The sequence below is a fragment of the Lampris incognitus genome, chromosome 17, assembly GCF_029633865.1.
Source record: "Lampris incognitus isolate fLamInc1 chromosome 17, fLamInc1.hap2, whole genome shotgun sequence".
Taxonomy (NCBI): domain Eukaryota; kingdom Metazoa; phylum Chordata; class Actinopteri; order Lampriformes; family Lampridae; genus Lampris; species Lampris incognitus.
The window spans coordinates 7712949-7733080 of NC_079227.1; the positions used below are offsets into that span (position 1 = coordinate 7712949).

The 20132-nt window shown below is 46.2% G+C and overlaps 1 protein-coding gene across 1 annotated transcript; it reads left to right on the forward strand.

The window, feature by feature from the left end:
- Positions 1–6319: 6319 nt before the first annotated feature.
- Positions 6320–17688, forward strand: LOC130127889 (zinc finger protein 91-like). Its single transcript, XM_056297605.1, has 4 exons — positions 6320–6795; positions 11165–12065; positions 14777–14973; positions 15338–17688. Exons 1-4 carry the CDS (start codon positions 6606–6608, stop codon positions 16309–16311), a joined length of 2262 nt encoding a protein of 753 aa, XP_056153580.1. The 5' UTR covers positions 6320–6605; the 3' UTR covers positions 16312–17688.
- Positions 17689–20132: the final 2444 nt, after the last annotated feature.

Sequence of the window (20132 nt, forward strand, 5' to 3'; positions counted from 1 at the left end):
ATGGCGGCGTTGTGAGGAAGGAGGGAGCTTGTTGCCATGATCAAAGCTCGGGGTTGGTTGTTGAGACTGTTCGTGACATTTTCTGTTGCTGATTATTTAAAATTACAATTCTGAAGATTTATATGGACACAAATACCCTGATATTTTATCCCTGTTGTATTTAAAAAAAGAAAAAGGCTAACCTGCTAATATCCAAATCATGGATATTAGCAGTCAAATGATCAAGGCTCGGCGTTTTTACCGATTCTCACTGAAAAATACCCAGATTTTGAAACTGATTTTCACCCGGATTTTCTGTTTCCGCGGATCCAAAAGTTGGTCCTGCTCGTGCGAGGTTGTGTAACAGTGCCCCCTCGTGGCGAAATTCGGCATGCTGGATGGCTTTGAAAACTAAAAACCAATAACGCCGAGCCTTGCAAATGAGGGGGGGGGGAGGCGGGTGGTGGTGGTGAGGTGGAAGAAGTAGTGGAGTCGTCGTGGCTAACAAGCAGAAATGGCAGAACAAGCTCTAAAGTGCTCTTCCAACGGACACTATGACATTAACAGCTAACTCAGGTTCATCCATGTTTTTTTTTTCCTGTTTGGTGGTGGGTGAAGTCTGGTGACCGTTTTATTTTGGATGATCTCTGGGGGATTAAGGGTGGAGTTACCGATGTTGCCATAGGTGTTGGAAAATTGAACAAAAACAACGACCGTCAGTGTGGTAGTGCTGGTGTTTTCCCATATTTAAGCCTATTTACTACGAATGGTGCACTTTTAACAGTACCCCCAATCACTTTCCACAGCATACGATCGGTTCAAAACTTATGAATGTGTTTTTCCCCTACCTTCCCCAGGAGCCGTTGGTTTCCGTTCATTTCAGTATGGTGTGAAAGGCAACCTGTGGGGACTCGAGACTTGCTTGACATTGGTAATCCACTGCCTTAAAAGTTGTGCAGACATCATTTCTGTCAAACTTGCTCTACCGTAGTTGGACATTGCAGCTGAAAGCACAGATTGCTGCAAGAGTCTTTTGGGTGGCGAGTCCCAATGCGCTCTGAAAACCAGGTTTTTAAGAGTCTGCTGCTGAACAGCATTTCATTCACAAGCTATGTTGTTATGTACAGGAGATAAACAGTTATCAAACATGAACCTGTTAAAAAGATCACGGTAATTTGGTTGCCTCTTACATTTACCAAGTTTCTGTTCAGCAGCTCGACTCTCGAATCCCCGATGTCCCAGCGCACTGGAACGCACCACCAGGAAGACTTGTATTCAAAACCTGCGCTTTCGCCCTGCAAATATTGCATAACTTGGACAGAAGAGTAACGCCAACAGAATGTTTTGCTGCGGTTGATTACTTATCTCAAGCAAGTTTCAAGTCCCTGCAAGTTGATTTTCATAATATACCGAAGTGAATGGAAGCAAATGGCCCCCTGGGAAGGTAGGGAAAACGCTACCCAACATCTAAAACCCTGCAGCATACTTTGGAAAATGGTTGGGAGTAACATAAAGGATGTGCTCTGTGTAGTAAATGAGCTAAAACATGCAGAACACTGGCATGTCCCTTTTTTAAAGTTTAGTTGCCGTGATAATGACACCAAATGACAAAGGACGTCTGTTGGTTTTACATACAGCAGATGTCTGCAAGGTGTCAAGAATCCAATCACATAAAAATTCAAGGTTTTCCAACAAGACTTTGCTTTGGTCACTGTTTCTTTTGTAATGTACTTTATTAATAAATGTATCTTGACAATTACCATAGGTCCGTTTGCACTTTTCCGGGGTTACAACATGGTGATGTGGACAGCCTTCAAAAGGCAACAGTATCAAACTATGACCGCCTATTTTTCTCCGAACTCTGTACCTTGTAAGAACGATGTGCCAACTTTTACGAAGACACTCTTTTAATAATGATGGGTTTCGTATGCGGAGTTGGTGGAGCCAGTTGGTTCCCTGCATATTGAACCAATTATAGACATATTTGCCCATGACCAGAAACCACCCCAAACCCTCTGACCTTAAAGTTTTCATAATAATAATGATAATGATGATGATAATGATAATAGATGACAAAAAGGTTCTCAGAAGATGTCATTCAAGTAGGCCTATACTCTCAACGGCTGCTCTTGTGCATATCCCTTTCTCACATTTGCACAAGTCCCTGTATAATGCCAGACCTACTTTTCTTTTCTTTTTACAGTAACAGCAATACAATAGTAAATTCCACATACAGTATCAGTGTGATCCACCACATGGTGATACTGAGGCTCGGGGGTTAAAACCTTTTAACAGACCAGTATTCGTACATGATCGCCTTATTGCGAAACCAAGGAGGGAGGGAAGGAGGATTGAGACCCACTAAACTGTACAAGAGTTGAAAGTTCTGATGTTTGTTTCTCAAATGGAAGATTAGATGAATTATTCACTATGTCTTTTACATGACCACAGAAGGGTTTAAAAATAGCACATCTTAATATATGCAGTCTTAAGTATAAGGTTCATGAGGTGACTTCCTGAATTGAAAATGAGACTTTACACATACTTGCCATTTCAGAAACTCACTTAGATCCATCAGTAGATGTAAAGGAAATTGCTGTGTCAGGATATAGTGTTTTTAGAAATGATAGAAACAGCTATGGTGGTGGTGTGGCAATATATATCCAGAGCCATATACCTGTATAGTATAAGAGGGGATCTTTTGACTTCAGCTATTTGAGGCCCTATGGATTCAAATACATTTACCTCACACCACACCATTTCTCATAGGGTGTTGTTATAGACCACCAAGTGTAAGTGATCGGTACTTAGAAGAGAGATGTTGCAGAAAGCTACAGACTTTGATAGAGAGATGTATTTTCTAGGGGGTTTGAATATAGACTGGCTCTCTGCAAAATGTTCATTGAAAAGGAAGCTGAGTGATATTGCAAAGGTGTGTAATTTATTTCAGGTGGTGAATGTACCTACTCGGACGTATACAAACTGTGCAGGACAGAAATCATCAACCTGTATTGACCACATTTTCACTAATGCTAAAGAAATGTGCTCAAAGGCTATATCAATTCCAGTTGGCTTCAGTGATCACAATTTGGTGGCAATTGACAGGAAAGCCAAAGTTCCAAAAGTTGGACCTAAAGTTGTTGTTCAAAGATCTTTTAAATCTTTCTGTGAGAATGATTTCATTAGGGACATAAAAAGGGTGCAATGGGATAATGTGTGTAAAATACATGATGTGGATGCAGCATTTGAACTTTTTACAAATATGTTTTTAGAAGTGGCTGATAAACGTGCTCCCATTAGGAAATTCACAGTAAGGAAAAGAAAAGCAGCTTGGATGGATGAGGAACTGAAAGCCTTGATGGCCCAGAGGGATAAAATGAAAACTGAGTCAATGAAGTCTGGTAATGCAACTGATTGGAAGTCATACTGCTCACTAAGAAACCAAGTGACACAAATAAACAGAAAAAAGAAAAGAAGGTATTATCAAAATAGGATAAATGAAATTAAACATGATGGAAAGAAACTGTGGAAAACTTTAAATGAGCTAATGAGTAGATCGGGGGGAAATACACCATCCTTCCTGGAGTTAGACGGTACCTTTCTTACTAAACCTCAAGATATTGCAAACTATTTTAATGAATATGTTGTTGGAAAGACTGAGAAACTAAAAAATGAAACAGCAACTTCAGGTAAAAAACTTTCAAAACAATTGATTAATGACCATTTTATGAAAAATAGAGATTGTGAATTTGACTTTCAAGCTGTTCAAGTGAATACAGTAGAAACACTTCTTAGTAGTGTAAATAATGAAAAACCCTCAGGATTAGATAACCTTGATGGGAGACTCGTAGGAATGGTTTCTGGCCCTATTGCATTACCCATATGCCATATTCTGAACCTAAGTTTACAGAAGGGTGTATGTCCATTGGCATGGAAAGCTGCAAAAGTTATTCCTTTACCCAAAAACAAGAAGGACATGTTTACAGGTGCTAATAGCCGTCCTATCAGCATTCTTCCGGTGCTAAACCAGCTTATGGAAAAAGTTGTGTTTTAGTGCTGCATTTGATTGAATAGACCACAAGATGCTTTTAATGAAACTTGCTGTTTATGGCTTTAATAATTTGACCCTTAATTGGACGAGGAGCTACTTATCAAACAGAACACAGACTGTTTACTTTAAAGGTAGTTTTTCTACTGTAAGGACAGTACAGTGTGGTGTTCCTCAGGGAAGTTGTTTGGGCCCGTTGCTCGACTCTATTTTTACCAATGATATGCCACTTGTTTTGAGTAATGCTAGCTTAGCTATGTTTGCCGATGATTCCACAGTGTACATGTCATCAAACAGTGTGGATGAGTTAAATGTTCTATTGGAAAATGATATGAAATTAATTTTGGACTGGGTAACCAAAAACAATCTAGTTTTGAATGAATTAAAGACGAAATGTATTGTTTTTGGCTCAAACCATGCGTTAAGATGTCAGAACCAATTAAGCATATCTATCAAGGACAGCTGCATAGAACAAGTTACTGATGCTAAACTTCTAGGAGTCATTCTTGATGAACTATTGTGGCAGAATCAGATAGAAAAAATAATTGGAAAAATGGGGAGAGGAATATCTATGATAAGAAGATACTCCTCTTTCCTTACGCCAATTACCATCTTACAGGTGATACAAACCTCGGTTTTGTCACACCTTGACTACTGCCCAGCAATCTGGTCAAGTGCAGCAAAACAGGAGCTAAACCAGCTTCAGGTCGTGCAGAATAGAGCAGCACGTCTTGCACTCGGATGTTCAATGGGAAAAGGTGTAGACCAAATGCACCGTGATCCTGCCTGGCTGCAAGTAGAAGACAGATTAACACGCAGTCTTCTAACGTTATTCAGGGATATAGTTGTGTCAAAACAACCCTACTGCTTGTGCTCAAGAATAACTTTTCCCCAGGACAGACATGAACATGGAACAAGACAAGTCAGCAGGGGTCATGTTACAATTCCTCAGCCCAGAACAAATGCAGTGAAAAGAGCTGCTATGTATAGGGCCATTTCACAGTGGAACAGGTTGCCATATGTTATTACTCAGGCAACAAGTACAGAAAGTTTTAAAAAGCAACTTAAGAGGTTATTTTTGGGTACAGACATACACAATGTCTATATGTCTAATACATAACTTTTTATCTTTCTGTTCTGAAATATGTTACTCAAAGCAGTTGGTAGGAGTAGTCTGTGATAGATGCTACTGTAAGTGTGTGTGTGTGGGGGGGGGTTATGTGTTTGGCTTCTCTAATAATGCTGGTTTAATTGAGGTGGGTGGGAGATGAATTGAATTTAATGATGCAGTTGTCTTTATTTACGCATGCATGCACGTGAAAGCGTGTGCACACGTGGATGTTGTTGGAGGACCCCAGGAAGGGTAGCTGTTGCCTTGCGTAACAGCCGATGGGGACCTAAATAAACATAAACCATAAGGCAGCATCACAAAGCCAGTGTTGAAACACACTTGCAGCTTTGGTGATGCTGGTTTGATCGAAATGACATTGCATAGCCCGTTGTGCATTAAACTGAGCAGACAAACGGATGAAAAGGTAAAATGCTGTTCGGTGGACGTTGGGGCTGTTTCTGCTCTGCAGTGTTCGCCATCAGCGCCTGTGCAATCAGCCTGCTGCCTGAGCCAGTGGGTCTCAGGTCAGGCCTCAGGGACCTCCAGTACCTACTGCCCTTTGTTCTGTTCAACAAGGTAATTAATTTCCTTCATCTGTTGTAGGCGAGATGGCTGGACGCTGCAGGTGAAGACTACCTGGTAGGAGGAGAAAGAGAAAGAAATGGCAGTACTGGGGCTGTCTGAGGGCTGGACTGAGAACCACTCTTGTATGTGTCCTCGATCATTCATCGACTACCGCGTTATGGATGGTTTGATTTTGAAGCGCCTTCACCAAATCCGGATAAACATGATCCGCGGTGGCGACCCCTGGCGGCGGCGGCCGGTAGTAGCAGTAGATCAAATCCGGATATACTCTGGATTTCGCGCGCCGTCGTTAACGATTAACCGAGTCAGGTTGCGTTTTTTTTTGCAGCTTCGCTTGCCGGAACCGTTCGTTCGAGTTTACTTCTCGCGTGTAATTCTTTAAATATACGTGGTTACGCAGTTATTAGCTTTTAGTTAGCAAAAACAGAAAAAACCCTCCACTATCACGCCGTGGCCCCGTTTTAAGTTAAGAAAACTCCACTAACCAGCAGCCACCGCGGCGGCAGTACGGAAATCGTCACCCGGCGTCGTGACGTCATGACGCTCGTTGTCGCGACGCCACCGAACCCCCGTTTGAAAACAATCCGCAGGTCGGCGTGAGGTGCGAGACCGGTCCTGGACGTGGGCAGGACAAGGGGGCCGAGGCTTTAGGAGTCGGGGGAGGTGGGAGGAGCGCTAAAGGGTCGCGTTTATTTCCGAGGTGCGTCGACCCCGTTATGTGAAACGGGGTCAGTTTCGCTCGCTCCGCGCCGACGTGTTCACGTGCCGCGGTTTAGCTAGCATCCGTTTCCGGGCTCGCTCGCTCGCTCGCTCGTGCCCCCCGCTCGCGGAAAGCGCGGGCCCGTCGCCTCTTCCGTCTGTGCGCTACATGCCGTGGACGCCATGTCCAAAATCGAGCGTCTGAGCGCCCGGGTGGCCAAGCTGCTGTCGGCGGCGGTACACGAGGTGCTGGAGGCGGTGAAGGAGACGGTGTCGGAGTACCAGGAGAAAACCGCCCGGACCCAGAGGGAAAACGAGAGCCTGAAGAGGAGGCTGCTGGAGCTCCAGGGCAGGGTAACCGCCGCCGGCCAAGGTGGGTGTCTTTCGCCCGCCGGGCTCGCGTCCACCTGTTGGGGGGGGGGGGGGCATCGGCGGGTCGCCGGGTCGTTTTGTGTGGGGGTGGGGTAGGGGGGGGGTTAAGCCCCGTTGCCCCAAACGTGTCATGTGTTTGTAACAAAAGAGACGCAGGACTAGCTGCGGGGGTGGGGGAGGTGGGGGGGGGGTCTGACGGTCAACGCTGAGTGACATCAAGTCGCGGCGCGAGGAGATGCGTGGAGCAGAAATGGCAGAGCGTTCAGCAAAACCAAAACCAAACATTATTATCGTTATTGCCATTAAGCTGAGCTTAATGGTGGCTTGGCTGTAGTCAAACGAAACGCAACATCTCGATGAAATACAGCGTGGGTGTTCAAAACGTAGGGCAGGCCTAGTTTATGTTGCATTAGGTAGGATAACTTGGGGGCAGGGCTCTCAAAGGCCGCAGCGTCCGCAGGTATTTGTTGCAACCGTGCACTACTCCAGTGGTTCTCCACCTTTTTGGGGTCCTGGACCCCCTGCGTATTTTTGATCTACCCTGAGGACCCCCTCCACCTGATCTTGGGGGAGGGGGGGTTGCAATTTGATAGAAACAGTAGAAACTGCATTTTAAATGGCATTATAGCATTTATTCACTCTTTGGGGCAAAAATAAGAGCTTTCAGTTGTAACTTAGATATAGTTAACAAAACAGGATTCTTATGCAGTAACTTTCAGATATATGTAACAAAACAGAATATGTATTCAGTAACTTTCAGATATATGTAACAAAACAGAATATGTATTCAGTAACTTTCAGATATATGTAACAGAACAGAATATGTATTCAGTAACTTTCAGGTATATGTAACTAAACAGAATATGTATTCAGTAACTTTCAGATATATGTAACAAAACAGAATATGTATTCAGTAACTTTCAGATATATGTAACAAAACAGAATATGTATTCAGTAACTTTCAGATAGATGTAACAAAACAGAATATGTATTCAGTAACTTTCAGATATATGTAACAAAACAGAATATGTATTCAGTAACTTTCAGATATATGTAACAAAACAGAATATGTATTCAGTAACTTTCAGATATATGTAACAACAGGATTTTTATGCAGTAACTTTTAACAATGCAAAACGGGAGCGAGATCTCTTATTAAAATACAATAAATTACACTTGTGAAACAGATGTAATTTGAGAAAAAAGTCCTGTTACCCTTTATAGTTTAGGTGGATAAAGGTCTCAGTCGCATGAGTAAAATAATCCTATTTCTATAAATGTCATAGGATCTTTTTTTTTAAAGATGTTTTATTTTCACGGACCCCTTGCAATTACACCACGGACCACTAGAGGTCCGCGGACCCCCGGTTGAGAAACACTGCACTACACCACCTGATTAAACTAGTTCCTTTCCCTCCTTGATCCAGGAGGTGAGCTAATTGGTTAAATCAGGTGGTGTAGTGCACGGTTGCGACAAACACCTGCGGACGCTGCGGCCCTCGAGGCCGGGAGTTTGACACCCCTGATCTTAGGAGTTCATTTTAAGTTGATTTCATGGTTTGCGGAGGGTAGCAAAGAGAGAGACAGACAGCAGCAGATGATGGAGAGACAGCAGCAGATGATGGCGAGAGAGAAGAGAGACAGCAGCAGATGATGGAGAGAGAGAGGAGAGACAGCAGCAGATGATGGAGAGAGAAGACAGACAGCAGCAGATGATGGAGAGACAGCAGCAGATGATGGAGAGAGAGAAGACAGACAGCAGCAGATGATGGAGAGAGAGAAGACAGACAGCAGCAGATGATGGAGAGAGAGAGGAGAGACAGCAGCAGATGATGGAGAGAGAGAAGACAGACAGCAGCAGAGGGATGGAGAGAGAGAGGAGAGACAGCAGCAGATGATGGAGAGAGAGAAGACAGACAGCAGCAGAGGGATGGAGAGAGAGAGGAGAGAGACAGCAGCAGATGATGTAGAGAGAGGAGAGACAGCAGCAGAGGGATGGAGAGAGAGAGGAGAGACAGCAGCAGATAATGGAGAGAGAAGAGAGACAGCAGCAGATGATGGAGAGAGAGAGAAGAGAGACAGCAGCAGATGATGGAGAGAGAGAAGAGACAGCAGCAGAGGGATGGAGAGAGAGAGAAGAGAGACAGCAGCAGATGATGGAGAGAGAGAAGAGACAGCAGCAGAGGGATGGAGAGAGAGAGAAAAGACAGCAGCAGATTATGGAGAGAGAGAAGACAGACGGCAGCAGATGGATGTAGAGAGAGAGGGGAGACAGCAGCAGATGATGGAGAGAGAGAAGACAGACAGCAGCAGATGATGGAGAGAGAGAGAGGAGAGACAGCAGCAGATGATGGAGAGAGAGAGAGGAGAGACAGCAGCAGATAATGGAGAGAGAAGAGAGACAGCAGCAGATGATGGAGAGAAGAGAGACAGCAGATGATGGAGAGAGAGAAGACAGACAGCAGCAGATTATGGAGAGAGAGAAGACAGACAGCAGCAGATGGATGTAGAGAGAGAGGGGAGACAGCAGCAGATGATGGAGAGAGAGAAGACAGACAGCAGCAGATGATGGAGAGAGAGAGAGGAGAGACAGCAGCAGATGATGGAGAGAGAGAGAGGAGAGACAGCAGCAGATAATGGAGAGAGAAGAGAGACAGCAGCAGATGATGGAGAGAAGAGAGACAGCAGATGATGGAGAGAGAGAAGACAGACAGCAGCAGATGATGGAGAGAGAGGAGAGACAGCAGCAGATGATGGAGAGAGAGAGAGAGGAGAGACGGCAGCAGATGATGGAGAGAGAGAGGAGAGAGACAGCAGCAGATGATGGAGAGAGAGAGAGAGGAGAGACGGCAGCAGATGATGGAGAGAGAGAGGAGAGAGACGGCAGCAGATGATGGAGAGAGAGGAGAGAGACAGCAGCAGAGGGATGGAGAGAGAAGACAGACAGCAGCAGAGGGATGGAGAGAGAAGACAGACAGCAGCAGATGATGGAGAGAGAGAGGAGAGAGACAGCAGCAGATGATGGAGAGAGAGAGGAGAGAGACAGCAGCAGATGATGGAGAGAGGAGAGAGACAGCAGCAGATGATGGAGAGAGAGAGAGAGGACAGACAGCAGCAGATGATGGAGAGAGAGGAGAGACAGCAGCAGATGATGGAGAGAGAGAGAGAGGAGAGACAGCAGCAGATGATGGAGAGAGAGAGAGAAGACAGACAGCAGCAGATGATGGCGAGGGGAAGAGTGCAGCACTACTGCATGAACTGTATTTGAAAATTGTGTGCGCTTCCTAAAAACACAAAGCATCTAGAGGGGGGCATTTTATTTGTTTATTTATTTTTGGGGCACCCCCCCCCCTCCATTTTCTCTCCAGTTGTATCCGGCTAATTACCCCACTCTTCCGAGCCATCCCGATATCTGCTCCACCCCCTCTGCCAATCCGGGGAGGGCTGTGGACTACCACAGGCCTCCTCCGACACATGTGGAGTCGCCAGCCGCTTCTTTTCACCTGACAGTGAGGAGTTTCGCCAGGCAGGGGGACGTAGCGCGTGGGAGGATCACGCTATTCCCCCCCAGTTCCCCCTCCCCCCTGAACAGGCGTCCCGACCAACCAGAGGAGGCGCTAGTGCAGCGACCAGGGACACACACCCACATCCGGCTTCCCCACCCGCAGGCACCGCCAATTGTGTCTGTAGGGATGCCCGACCAAGCCGGAGGTAACACGGGGATTCGAACCGCCGGTCCCCGTGTTGGTAAGCAACGGAATAGACGGCTACGCTACCCGGAGGCCTGGCACTTTATTGATTGTTCCCATCCTTGTCAATATTAGTCCCTGACTGATGTCGTTTGCATTGGGCAAGAAGCACGGACGGATGATGTGTAGTTGTTAAGGACAGCCAAGGGTAGTGTGTGTGTGTGTGTGTCCAATAAACTTTACAAATACATGTAACTGTTTTCCTCTAGTCTGGTACTGTAGCGTGTAAATAGATGTATAGCAGTTGGGAAGTATTCTGCTTCTGCTCAATACTACTAACTACTTCTATTTTTGACATCAAAATTCATCATTAATTTTAAAAGTAAACACCAGTTTTTGAGGTACACATTTCAGTTTTTCAACGATTAAGACGTGTACTTTGAATGTAAATAAGGTGTAAAAAAAAAAAATCAAACTAGAGCTTGTTGGTCCGGGATAAGCCCCGAATGTCCTCAAATCCTGCAAACACCGATGGTGGAAATCAACCAGCTAGTTTATGGGGGGGTACGGTCATCAGTGATCAAATTTGGCTATTGACTTGCACATAGAAGAAAGGAGTATTGACACACGCCTCCTGCTGTCTGCAGTTACTAAATCGGCTCTATGTTCTCCTTTTCGCAGATGACAAGCCTGCTCCTCCTGCTGCTTCTTTGGCTAAAATCACTAAAGATGAGCCAAGTCCAGAAGCAGAACGTGGACACGACAGCGAGAGTAAGGCAACATCCCACCAGACTCTGAAAGCTGAACAGAGGATGAAGGAATGTAGTTCAGAAGAGCTGGACTGCTTAGAGACAGTTGAGTCCCGCATCAGTCGGGGGACGGAAGTTCCTACAGAGTTTCCTGACAGGCTGGCAAACCCGCCCAGTTCTGCCTTGGCTGTCTGCATGACCCATTCGCTCGCTGACACAGACAAGCACAACTCTTTGGAGGAATCGAAATCGATCGTATCACCTGCAGTCAGCCCGAGAACCCCCCCACAGCCATCGGTGAAGACCGAGCCTGAGCAGATGGAGTTTTCCCCCTCAGATGAGCGTGTGATTCACAGTGACTTATTCCCCTGCGGAGAGATGGAGAGCCGGTTAGCACCGCATGACAGCGGCCCAGAGTCCATGCCGGACCAGGCAGACATACCTGGGTTGGTACATTACATCAATGCAGACGGTCTCAGCAGCTTCGTGGACTCCTTTCCGTTCGAGTGTCACCCAGAGCTGGTTCCAAGCATGGCCAGGTTTGGTTCTGCCAGCAGCAGGCAGGGAGAGAGCCACAGCTGCATCATGTGCGGGAAGACTTTCAACCGGATTGGGAATCTGCGGATCCACCAGCGCTGTCACACGGGAGAGAGGCCCTACTGCTGCCTTCACTGTGGCAAATGCTTCAGCCACGCTGGTAACCTGCAGAAACACACCAGGGTCCACACTGGAGAGAGACCTTACGCCTGCTTGCAGTGTGGCAAAACATTCAGCCAGTCCAGTCATCTCAAGAAACATCAGAAAATCCACCTGGAAAGACGTGATGGGGAGAGGTGAAGGAGGGAGGAGGACTCTTTTATATCATAATGTGCAGAGGTTTTAATTATTTTCCCATGCATAATTATTTATTACTTAGTTTAAAATGAGCTGGGGATTAGCCTGTGGGTGGTCTGTGATCAGGTCACGTTCAAATAATCTTTGTGTAAATCGTCTCATCACAGCAATGGCGTGTGGCACAGACACGGATGTATCCAACGTTACAAAATCGATAGCATAATTATGCATGAACCCCTGTACATACAACATATAATTTTGTATATAGTAATTCCATGAATAGTCTCATCATCATATATAGTTGTGCAGCGTCTTCGTCACAATTCTGACAGCCACAGCTATTTGAATAATAAATTCTAATTTTGACTTTGTGATTGGCACAGTACTTACTGTTTTAAGCTTAATAGGGTACTCAGAGATTGGTACCCTCTGTGTGTATGTGGACATTTACTAATAAACTGTTAAAACTATTTGGGGCTCTTTCTCCTAACCAAGATTTGAAAATCGTTTAATATGAAAACCTGTAACTAATGAAGAATAGAGATTACTCGGTAACACTTTAGTATGGGGAACATAAAAAACTTAATTACTAGTGAATTAGTGCTGATCAAGATGTCACTTTAGTATGGGGAACATATTCTAAGTAACAAAAACTTAATTTAGAGTCATTTAACACTATGAACACTTGTAGTTTTGTGTGTTGTTATGTAAGAACAGACCATATTCATTAAGTGTTAGTAAGGGAGAATAACTCTTCTTGTGGTACTACCACCTTATAAAGGCCATACTAAGCAAAGCATATTGAGATGGTACTACTAATAAGCAATACTTCTGAGGTCATAGAGGGAAAACTCATAGTTAATGACTTACTGGTTGTATAATAACGCCATGCAGAATAAGGCATTAATGAATACGTAATAATGACCAATTAAGAGCCAATATGTTGCCAATTTGCATGCTAATAAGCACCTAATTAATGGTGACTACGTTCCCCAGACTAAAGTGTTACCAATTCCTCATGTGGAGATGGGCTGCACTTCATTTTTGAAATAAAGTCCCTTTGGTACCTTTTTTATGTAAAAAAAAAAAAAGTCGACTTTAATAAGAAGTGTTTGGAAGGTCGAGCTTTATCAGAGGTGCAGTGTGACGTATGCTCTGGGTTGTGCAAAGTCCCTTCTGGCAAAGTTTAGCGGAAGTTCGCAGCGTCAGGGTAAACTCCACATCAAGAGCCCTCAAAGAGACGACCTACAGCGTCGAGAGAGTCGGTTTTCCTTAACGTGATTTGTTGGAACTGTTTAAATAAAGACCGGTATCTGAATAAAACCCTTTTTTTTGTTGCTCGCAGATATTGATTGGTTCACTGTTTGATCATATATCAGAATTAAAATGAGGTCATTACGAAGCCCCCCCCCCCGACAGAGTGACGCGCCATATGGCTCCTCGGACTTTTATTGTGATAACTCCGGATGTCGGGGGGAGGGGTCAATCGTGTTCTGCATCCGGATGTCAAGGGGCGCTACGCTCTGTGCATTTGCGACCTAATATTTCTAAATCGCTTAAAGTCAAAAAAACATTTGAGCTCATTTGAAACTCGTCCGAAACACAGGCGGCTTCCGGCGCTTTGTTGTGAAGGCGCCGTCGGGCGATTGTAGCGATCGGCGAACACACAGCTAGCTAGCTAGCTCACCTTAGCTGGCTAGCTAGCCAGCTAAGGTAATCTATTTGTTTACGGTCACCCGGTTCGCCGCTATCGGCTGCTGACGTGCCGCTGGGTTTGCGGGGGGAAGGGGGGGGGAGACTCCTCAAGTATGTACTTTTCCGCGATCTCGGCGATGTGAGTCAAGGCCGCGAAACCGGCACTCTAAATGTTAAACGATCCAAACGAATATCGGGGTGGGGGGTGCGGGGGGGCTAGCTTCGGTGAGAGGTTAGCTGCTCGTTTAAAAGCGGCCACGCGTTAAAGGGAAGTTCCGCTGAATCTCGCTCATGGTCGAGGGTCACCTGACCGCCGCCCCCCCCCCCACGGTGACCGCTCCGCGAAGAGGTTTTATCGGGGTACTGCTTGCCGAACTTTCATTCTCGTAATCACCCCCCCCCCCCCTGTGGACTTTATTCGAATCAAGGGTCGAGAGATAGGGGGGGTAGTCGTACGTCGCAACGTGTTTGTAAAGCCCTCCGGGGCTGGACGATGAATTAGGGCTACCTGTGCAAATAAAGGGGGGGCTTGACCTGACCTGACATATAGGGCCTTTGAAAATGAACTGGCCAAGATGACTGACTGCCCGTTGGGCTGTTCTGGCTGGAAGCTGTTTGCGCTGCTATGCTGTCCATCTCATGCCACAAAAGCACAGATTGTCTTTCTAGCTCAGAAGATATTGGCTTTGCTGGCAAACGTAGAGGGTGGCCATGAAATTATTCCCAAATGCTTGTGAGCTTGACGCACCTCATTGGCTAGTGTGCTTGTTCAGTTGGTCTGTCGTCTCTACACCCCACACTCAACCAGCTGGCCACTGAGTTTATCTCCACTCCTGATTTAATCGTTGCCCCCCCCCCAAAAAAACCCCCCAATCTACTAAACTTTGCAGACTTGAGAAGCCGTCGGCTCTTAAAGTGCCCGTTCTCCTTGCATAGTGTGGGTAGAGAAGCTGATCCGCGTAGAGGGGGGGGAAAAGGTTTAAATGACATCAAGTTTAAGAAGTGTTTAATTGACTTTCGGGATGTCTAAAATTGAGCGTCTGAACGCCCGGGTGGCCAAGCTGCTGTCTGCGGCGGTGCATGAGGTGCTGGAGGTGGTGAAGGAGACGGTGTCGGAGTACCAGGAGAAAACCGCCCGGACCCAGAGGGAAAACGAGAGCCTGAAGAGGAGGCTGCAGGAGCTCCAGGACAAGATAAGGAGAGAGAGCACGTGTGAGTATAAGTGACATTAAGCTGGCCTAAAGAATGGAAACGCCTCTTTTGATATTCTTCTAGGGCAGGGATGGGCAACATGGTCCAGAAAGGTCCGGTGTGGGTGCAGGTCTTTGTTCCAACCAAGGAGTTACACACCTGAGTCTACAAATCAGAGTCCTTAGCAAAGACTATTGGTTGACTAATAGAATCAGGTGTGTAACTGCTTGGTTGGAACAAAGACCTGCACCCACACCGGACCTTTCTGGACCATGTTGCCTATCCCTGTTTTAGGGTGTTAAATGATACACAGGAAGTAACTGTTCTTGATAATATTGCCAATGCAATTCTCCTGGTTTAAAAATCTCTCCTTGGGATTTTGCAGCCCCCCTGTCAGCAGCTGTTCTGACACCCACAGAAAATGCAGAAGAAAAGAACGGTGAGCCAGAGCAAGATACAAGTCTCCCTCTGGGGCAAAACTCTCAACTCCCCACTAGAGAACCCACACTGACAGGCAGCCACCATCTCGGACTCGACATAAAGCAGGAATCCAGTGAACATGAGGCCGGCGATGCAGCCAAGTGCGGCTTGGCACAAACATTAACAGAGTGTGGCCAAGTGCAACTGGAGGAGATCCTGACCAACACTGAAGAGGAGGATGTGATGGCTGGTGATTCATCACCCAGCGTAAAAACTGACATCAACACAGACACGCCCAACGATGCTGAAGCCTCTCAGTCTGACCCATCGCTCCACGTGAACATGGCTGTCATCAAACGTGAGCCAGAACTGACGGACAGCACAGCACCCGAACTCCCAGTGGTCCAGGAAGTTTACAACGACTGTGTGGATTTAAGTTCCAACTCTTCTCGTCACATGGCTGAGAGTCAGCGGTCGAGGGTCAGTGTTGGACCCCACGGACGCTTCTTCCTCCATCCGAACCACAACATGGCACCCATCAGGAAGTATGGGTTTGCCAAAACCAGCAGGACTGTCTTTGATGGTAAGAGAACACGGTGGGAGCAGGTGAGGAGGGACGAAGCGCATATGTGTTTTGTTTGCGGGAAGACGTTTAGCAGGGTGGGGAACCTGCGCGTCCATCAGCGCTGTCACACAGGAGAGAAACCATATGGCTGCCTGCAGTGCGGGAGGTGTTTCAGCCAGGCAGGAGACCTTAAGAAGCATAAGAGGGTACACACTGGGGAGAAACCATATTACTGCAGCCACTGTGGGAAGAGCTTCAGCCGCGGGGAGAACCTCAAACGGCACCAGAAGATCCACGTTGGCGAGGCAATGCAGCTGCAACAGGCAGGGAGCGGTGGGAAAGAGTTACCTGTTATAAGCAGCATGTATCAGTGACGTCATTACACCAGAGATGTGAAAGGATGACTCGTGTTGCCGAGAGACGTCTGAATTATGAGCCATTTTAGTCTAGTCTGACAATTAAGCCTCCTGGAATGAACTGTGAACTGTTACAGGGAGGAACCTGCTGTGCATACCTTGCAGACGTGTAGATATACCTCTGAAAAGCATTACGATAGATAAAGACTATTAATGAATTTTCATGCTTTATTGACAACCTCCCCCCCCCACAAGATGGTTAGAGGTCAGGGTAGATTAGATATACAGGGCCTTGCTCGAGGACACTACAGCAGGGTGGCCCAGTGAGACAGAGGGTTGAGAGTTGAATCCAGGATTTATCTCTGTGCTGCAGACTGTGAATGCGATGATGTCATTAGCCCTGCTCGCACAGGACTGGTATTACCCGGGGACCTCTAGTAATCTGTAATAATCGAGGAGGTCGTCTGTGATCTTAATCCCGTGCTGTGTCCGTAATTTGTACAGTACAAATTCCAGCGCAAATTGCCAACCATAATCCGGCGAACACAGAGGTCGTCTGATAATATTAGTCCCATGTGAATCGGCATTTCGGTAATTTGGGGGTCTTTTTTTTTTCCAGCAAGGTTTTTTTTTTTTTTTCTCCAGACCGTTTTCTGCCTCTTTCCCGGTCGGGAATATGGAGGCTGCAGTGGAAGTTATAACTCAGCTGACAGCATTTTGGGTGTAAATTCGGGGGGTTCGTGTCGTTACACAGAACGGAGACCCGTTGGCAGCAAGAGCCAGATCAGATCCATCAGCAGAGAGAAACTACACAAGACATTTAAGACGTCGTTGCAGGGGAAACTAGTGTAGCGGGAGCGGATGTTATGCAGAGCCTTGATGTTTTAATCATATGGGGGGGGGTCAGTAAATTAGAGTAAAACAAACTTGGCTTATCTTGTGCAACTGTGCCGCACAAAACGCAGACGCGGGGGCTAGTTTCTAAATCACATGAGGTTCCCAGGTGGTACTAGTCTGGTGTGAATAGGGGGCTATTGTCCGGCAACCTTTGACCTTTATAAGGTCAAAACTCACCAGGGTCACATGCGGACTTGAATCCCTCCATTACAGCAGTTCACATCTGTAAGGCGACGAGTCCACGACCTCTGGTTCCAGCAGTGACCTTCAAGCCGTACTTTAAATTAACAGCAGTTTTTACAGCTTGGTAACAACTAGCGTTACGCGTTTTAGGTGATGAAAGTCCATTTTGTGGAGAGAAGTGCAAAATTAGTGATATGCTCAGATGACCAGAGAATAGTATTTATTAATATTTGTAATTTGAAATGTATACAATAATTTCTACTCCAATGAAAATGTACTTGAAATAAATTCTACTTATTAAAGTTGTCTGGTTTGTCAAATGAACTCAAGTCACTGGAGGATTTTTTATTTTTATTTTTTGCATCTTGTTTTTATATCATTTAGTTTTTAACCGGGTAGCTCTACAGTATGAGAATCATTTGGCATTACGTTTGTGAAACGTGACTACTCTCACAGATGAGCACTTTGTGTTTTGATGCACAAGAAACTAAATTAGGCACAACTCCCCCCCCCCACACACACACACATAGTGGCTGCCCTAGAAATCTCCTGATTTACACACTGAGTTGTTTTATGAGATATAACAGATCGCGCTTTGAGGAGCATGACAGAAAAATACTACTTAGTTTTGAGAACTGCAGCTCTCAGTAAAGTCTGTGTGAAACACTATACAGGTGAGTGGTGGGGAGGGGGCAAGGGTTGGCTAGTCCCACCTAGATGATAACGTACCCCACGCAATGTAGTTGACAGTCCTGTCATCTTCAGAAGTTCTCTGATGGTGTGGTCAGTCCTGCCATCTTCAGAAGTTCTCTGATGGTGTGGTCAGTCCTGCTGCCGTCTTCAGAAGTTCTCTGATGGTGTGGTCATTCCTGCCATCTTCAGAAGTTCTCTGATAATGTGGTCAGTCCTGCCATCTTCAGAAGTTCTCTGATGGCGTGGACAGTCCTGCCATCTTCAGAAGTTCGCTGATGGTGTGGACAGTCCTGTCATCTTCAGAAGTTCTCTGATGGTGTGGTCAGTCCTGCCATCTTCGGAAGTTCTCTGATAATGTGGTCAGTCCTGCCATCTTCAGAAGTTCTCTGATGGTGTGGTCAGTCCTGCCATCTTCAGAAGTTCTCTGATAATGTGGTCAGTCCTGCCATCTTCAGAAGTTCTCTGATAATGTGGTCAGTCCTGCCATCTTCAGAAGTTCTCTGATGGCGTGGTCAGTCCTGCCATCTTCAGAAGTTCTCTGATAATGTGGTCAGTCCTGCCATCTTCAGAAGTTCTCTGATGGTGTGGTCAGTCCTGCCATCTTCAGAAGTTCTCTGATGGTGTGGTCAGTCCTGCCATCTTCAGAAGTTCTCTGATGGTGTGGTCAGTCCTGTCATCTTCAGAAGTTCTCTGATGGTGTGGTCAGTCCTGCCATCTTCAGAAGTTCTCTGATGGTGTGGTCAGTCCTGCCATCTTCAGAAGTTCTCTGATGGTGTGGACAGTCCTGTCATCTTCGGAATTTCTCTGATGGTGTGGTCAGTCCTGCCATCTTCGGAAGTTCTATGATGGTGTGGTCAGTCCTGTCATCTTCAGAAGTTCTCTGATGGTGTGGTCAGTCCTGTCATCTTCAGAAGTTCTCTGATAATGTGGTCAGTCCTGTCATCTTCAGAAGTCCTCTGATGGTGTGGACAGTCTGTCATTTTCGGAATTTCTCTGATGGTGTGGTCAGTCCTGCCATCTTCGGAAGTTCTCTAATGGTGTGGTCAGTCCTGTCATCTTCAGAAGTTCTCTGATGGTGTGGTCAGTCCTGCCATCTTCGGAAGTTCTCTGATGGTGTGGTCAGTCCTGTCATCTTCAGAAGTTCTCTGATGGTGTGGTCAGTCCTGCCATCTTCAGAAGTTCTCTGATGGTGTGGACAGTCCTGTCATCTTCGGAATTTCTCTGATGGTGTGGTCAGTCCTGCCATCTTCGGAAGTTCTCTGATGGTGTGGTCAGTCCTGTCATCTTCAGAAGTTCTCTGATGGTGTGGTCAGTCCTGCCATCTTCAGAAGTTCTCTGATGGTGTGGTCAGTCCTGTCATCTTCAGAAGTTCTCTGATAATGTGGTCAGTCCTGTCATCTTCAGAAGTCCTCTGATGGTGTGGACAGTCTGTCATCTTCGGAATTTCTCTGATGGTGTGGTCAGTCCTGTCATCTTCAGAAGTTCTCTGATGGTGTGGTCAGTCCTGCCATCTTCAGAAGTTCTCTGATGGTGTGGTCAGTCCTGTCATCTTCAGAAGTTCTCTGATAATGTGGTCAGTCCTGTCATCTTCAGAAGTCCTCTGATGGTGTGGACAGTCTGTCATCTTCGGAATTTCTCTGATGGTGTGGTCAGTCCTGCCATCTTCGGAAGTTCTCTCATGGTGTGGTCAGTCCTGCCATCTTCGGAAGTTCTCTAATGGTGTGGTCAGTCCTGTCATCTTCAGAAGTTCTCTGATGATGTGGTCAGTCCTGCCATCTTCGGAAGTTCTCTGATGGTGTGGTCAGTCCTGTCATCTTCAGAAGTTCTCTGATGGTGTGGTCAGTCCTGCCATCTTCAGAAGTTCTCTGATGGTGTGGACAGTCCTGTCATCTTCGGAATTTCTCTGATGGTGTGGTCAGTCCTGCCATCTTCGGAAGTTCTCTGATGGTGTGGTCAGTCCTGTCATCTTCAGAAGTTCTCTGATGGTGTGGTCAGTCCTGCCATCTTCAGAAGTTCTCTGATGGTGTGGTCAGTCCTGCCATCTTCAGAAGTTCTCTGATGGTGTG

What these genes read in the sequence shown, in the direction of transcription:
- LOC130127889 (XM_056297605.1), top strand. Translation starts at nt 6,606, where the DNA reads ATGTCCAAAATCGAGCGTCTGAGCGCCCGGGTGGCCAAGCTGCTGTCG. An exon ending in GGTAACCGCCGCCGGCCAAG is followed by an intron (nt 6,796 to 11,164) that starts GTGGGTGTCTTT and finishes TCCTTTTCGCAG; the next exon opens with ATGACAAGCCTGCTCCTCCT. An exon ending in GATAAGGAGAGAGAGCACGT is followed by an intron (nt 14,974 to 15,337) that starts GTGAGTATAAGT and finishes GGGATTTTGCAG; the next exon opens with CCCCCCTGTCAGCAGCTGTT.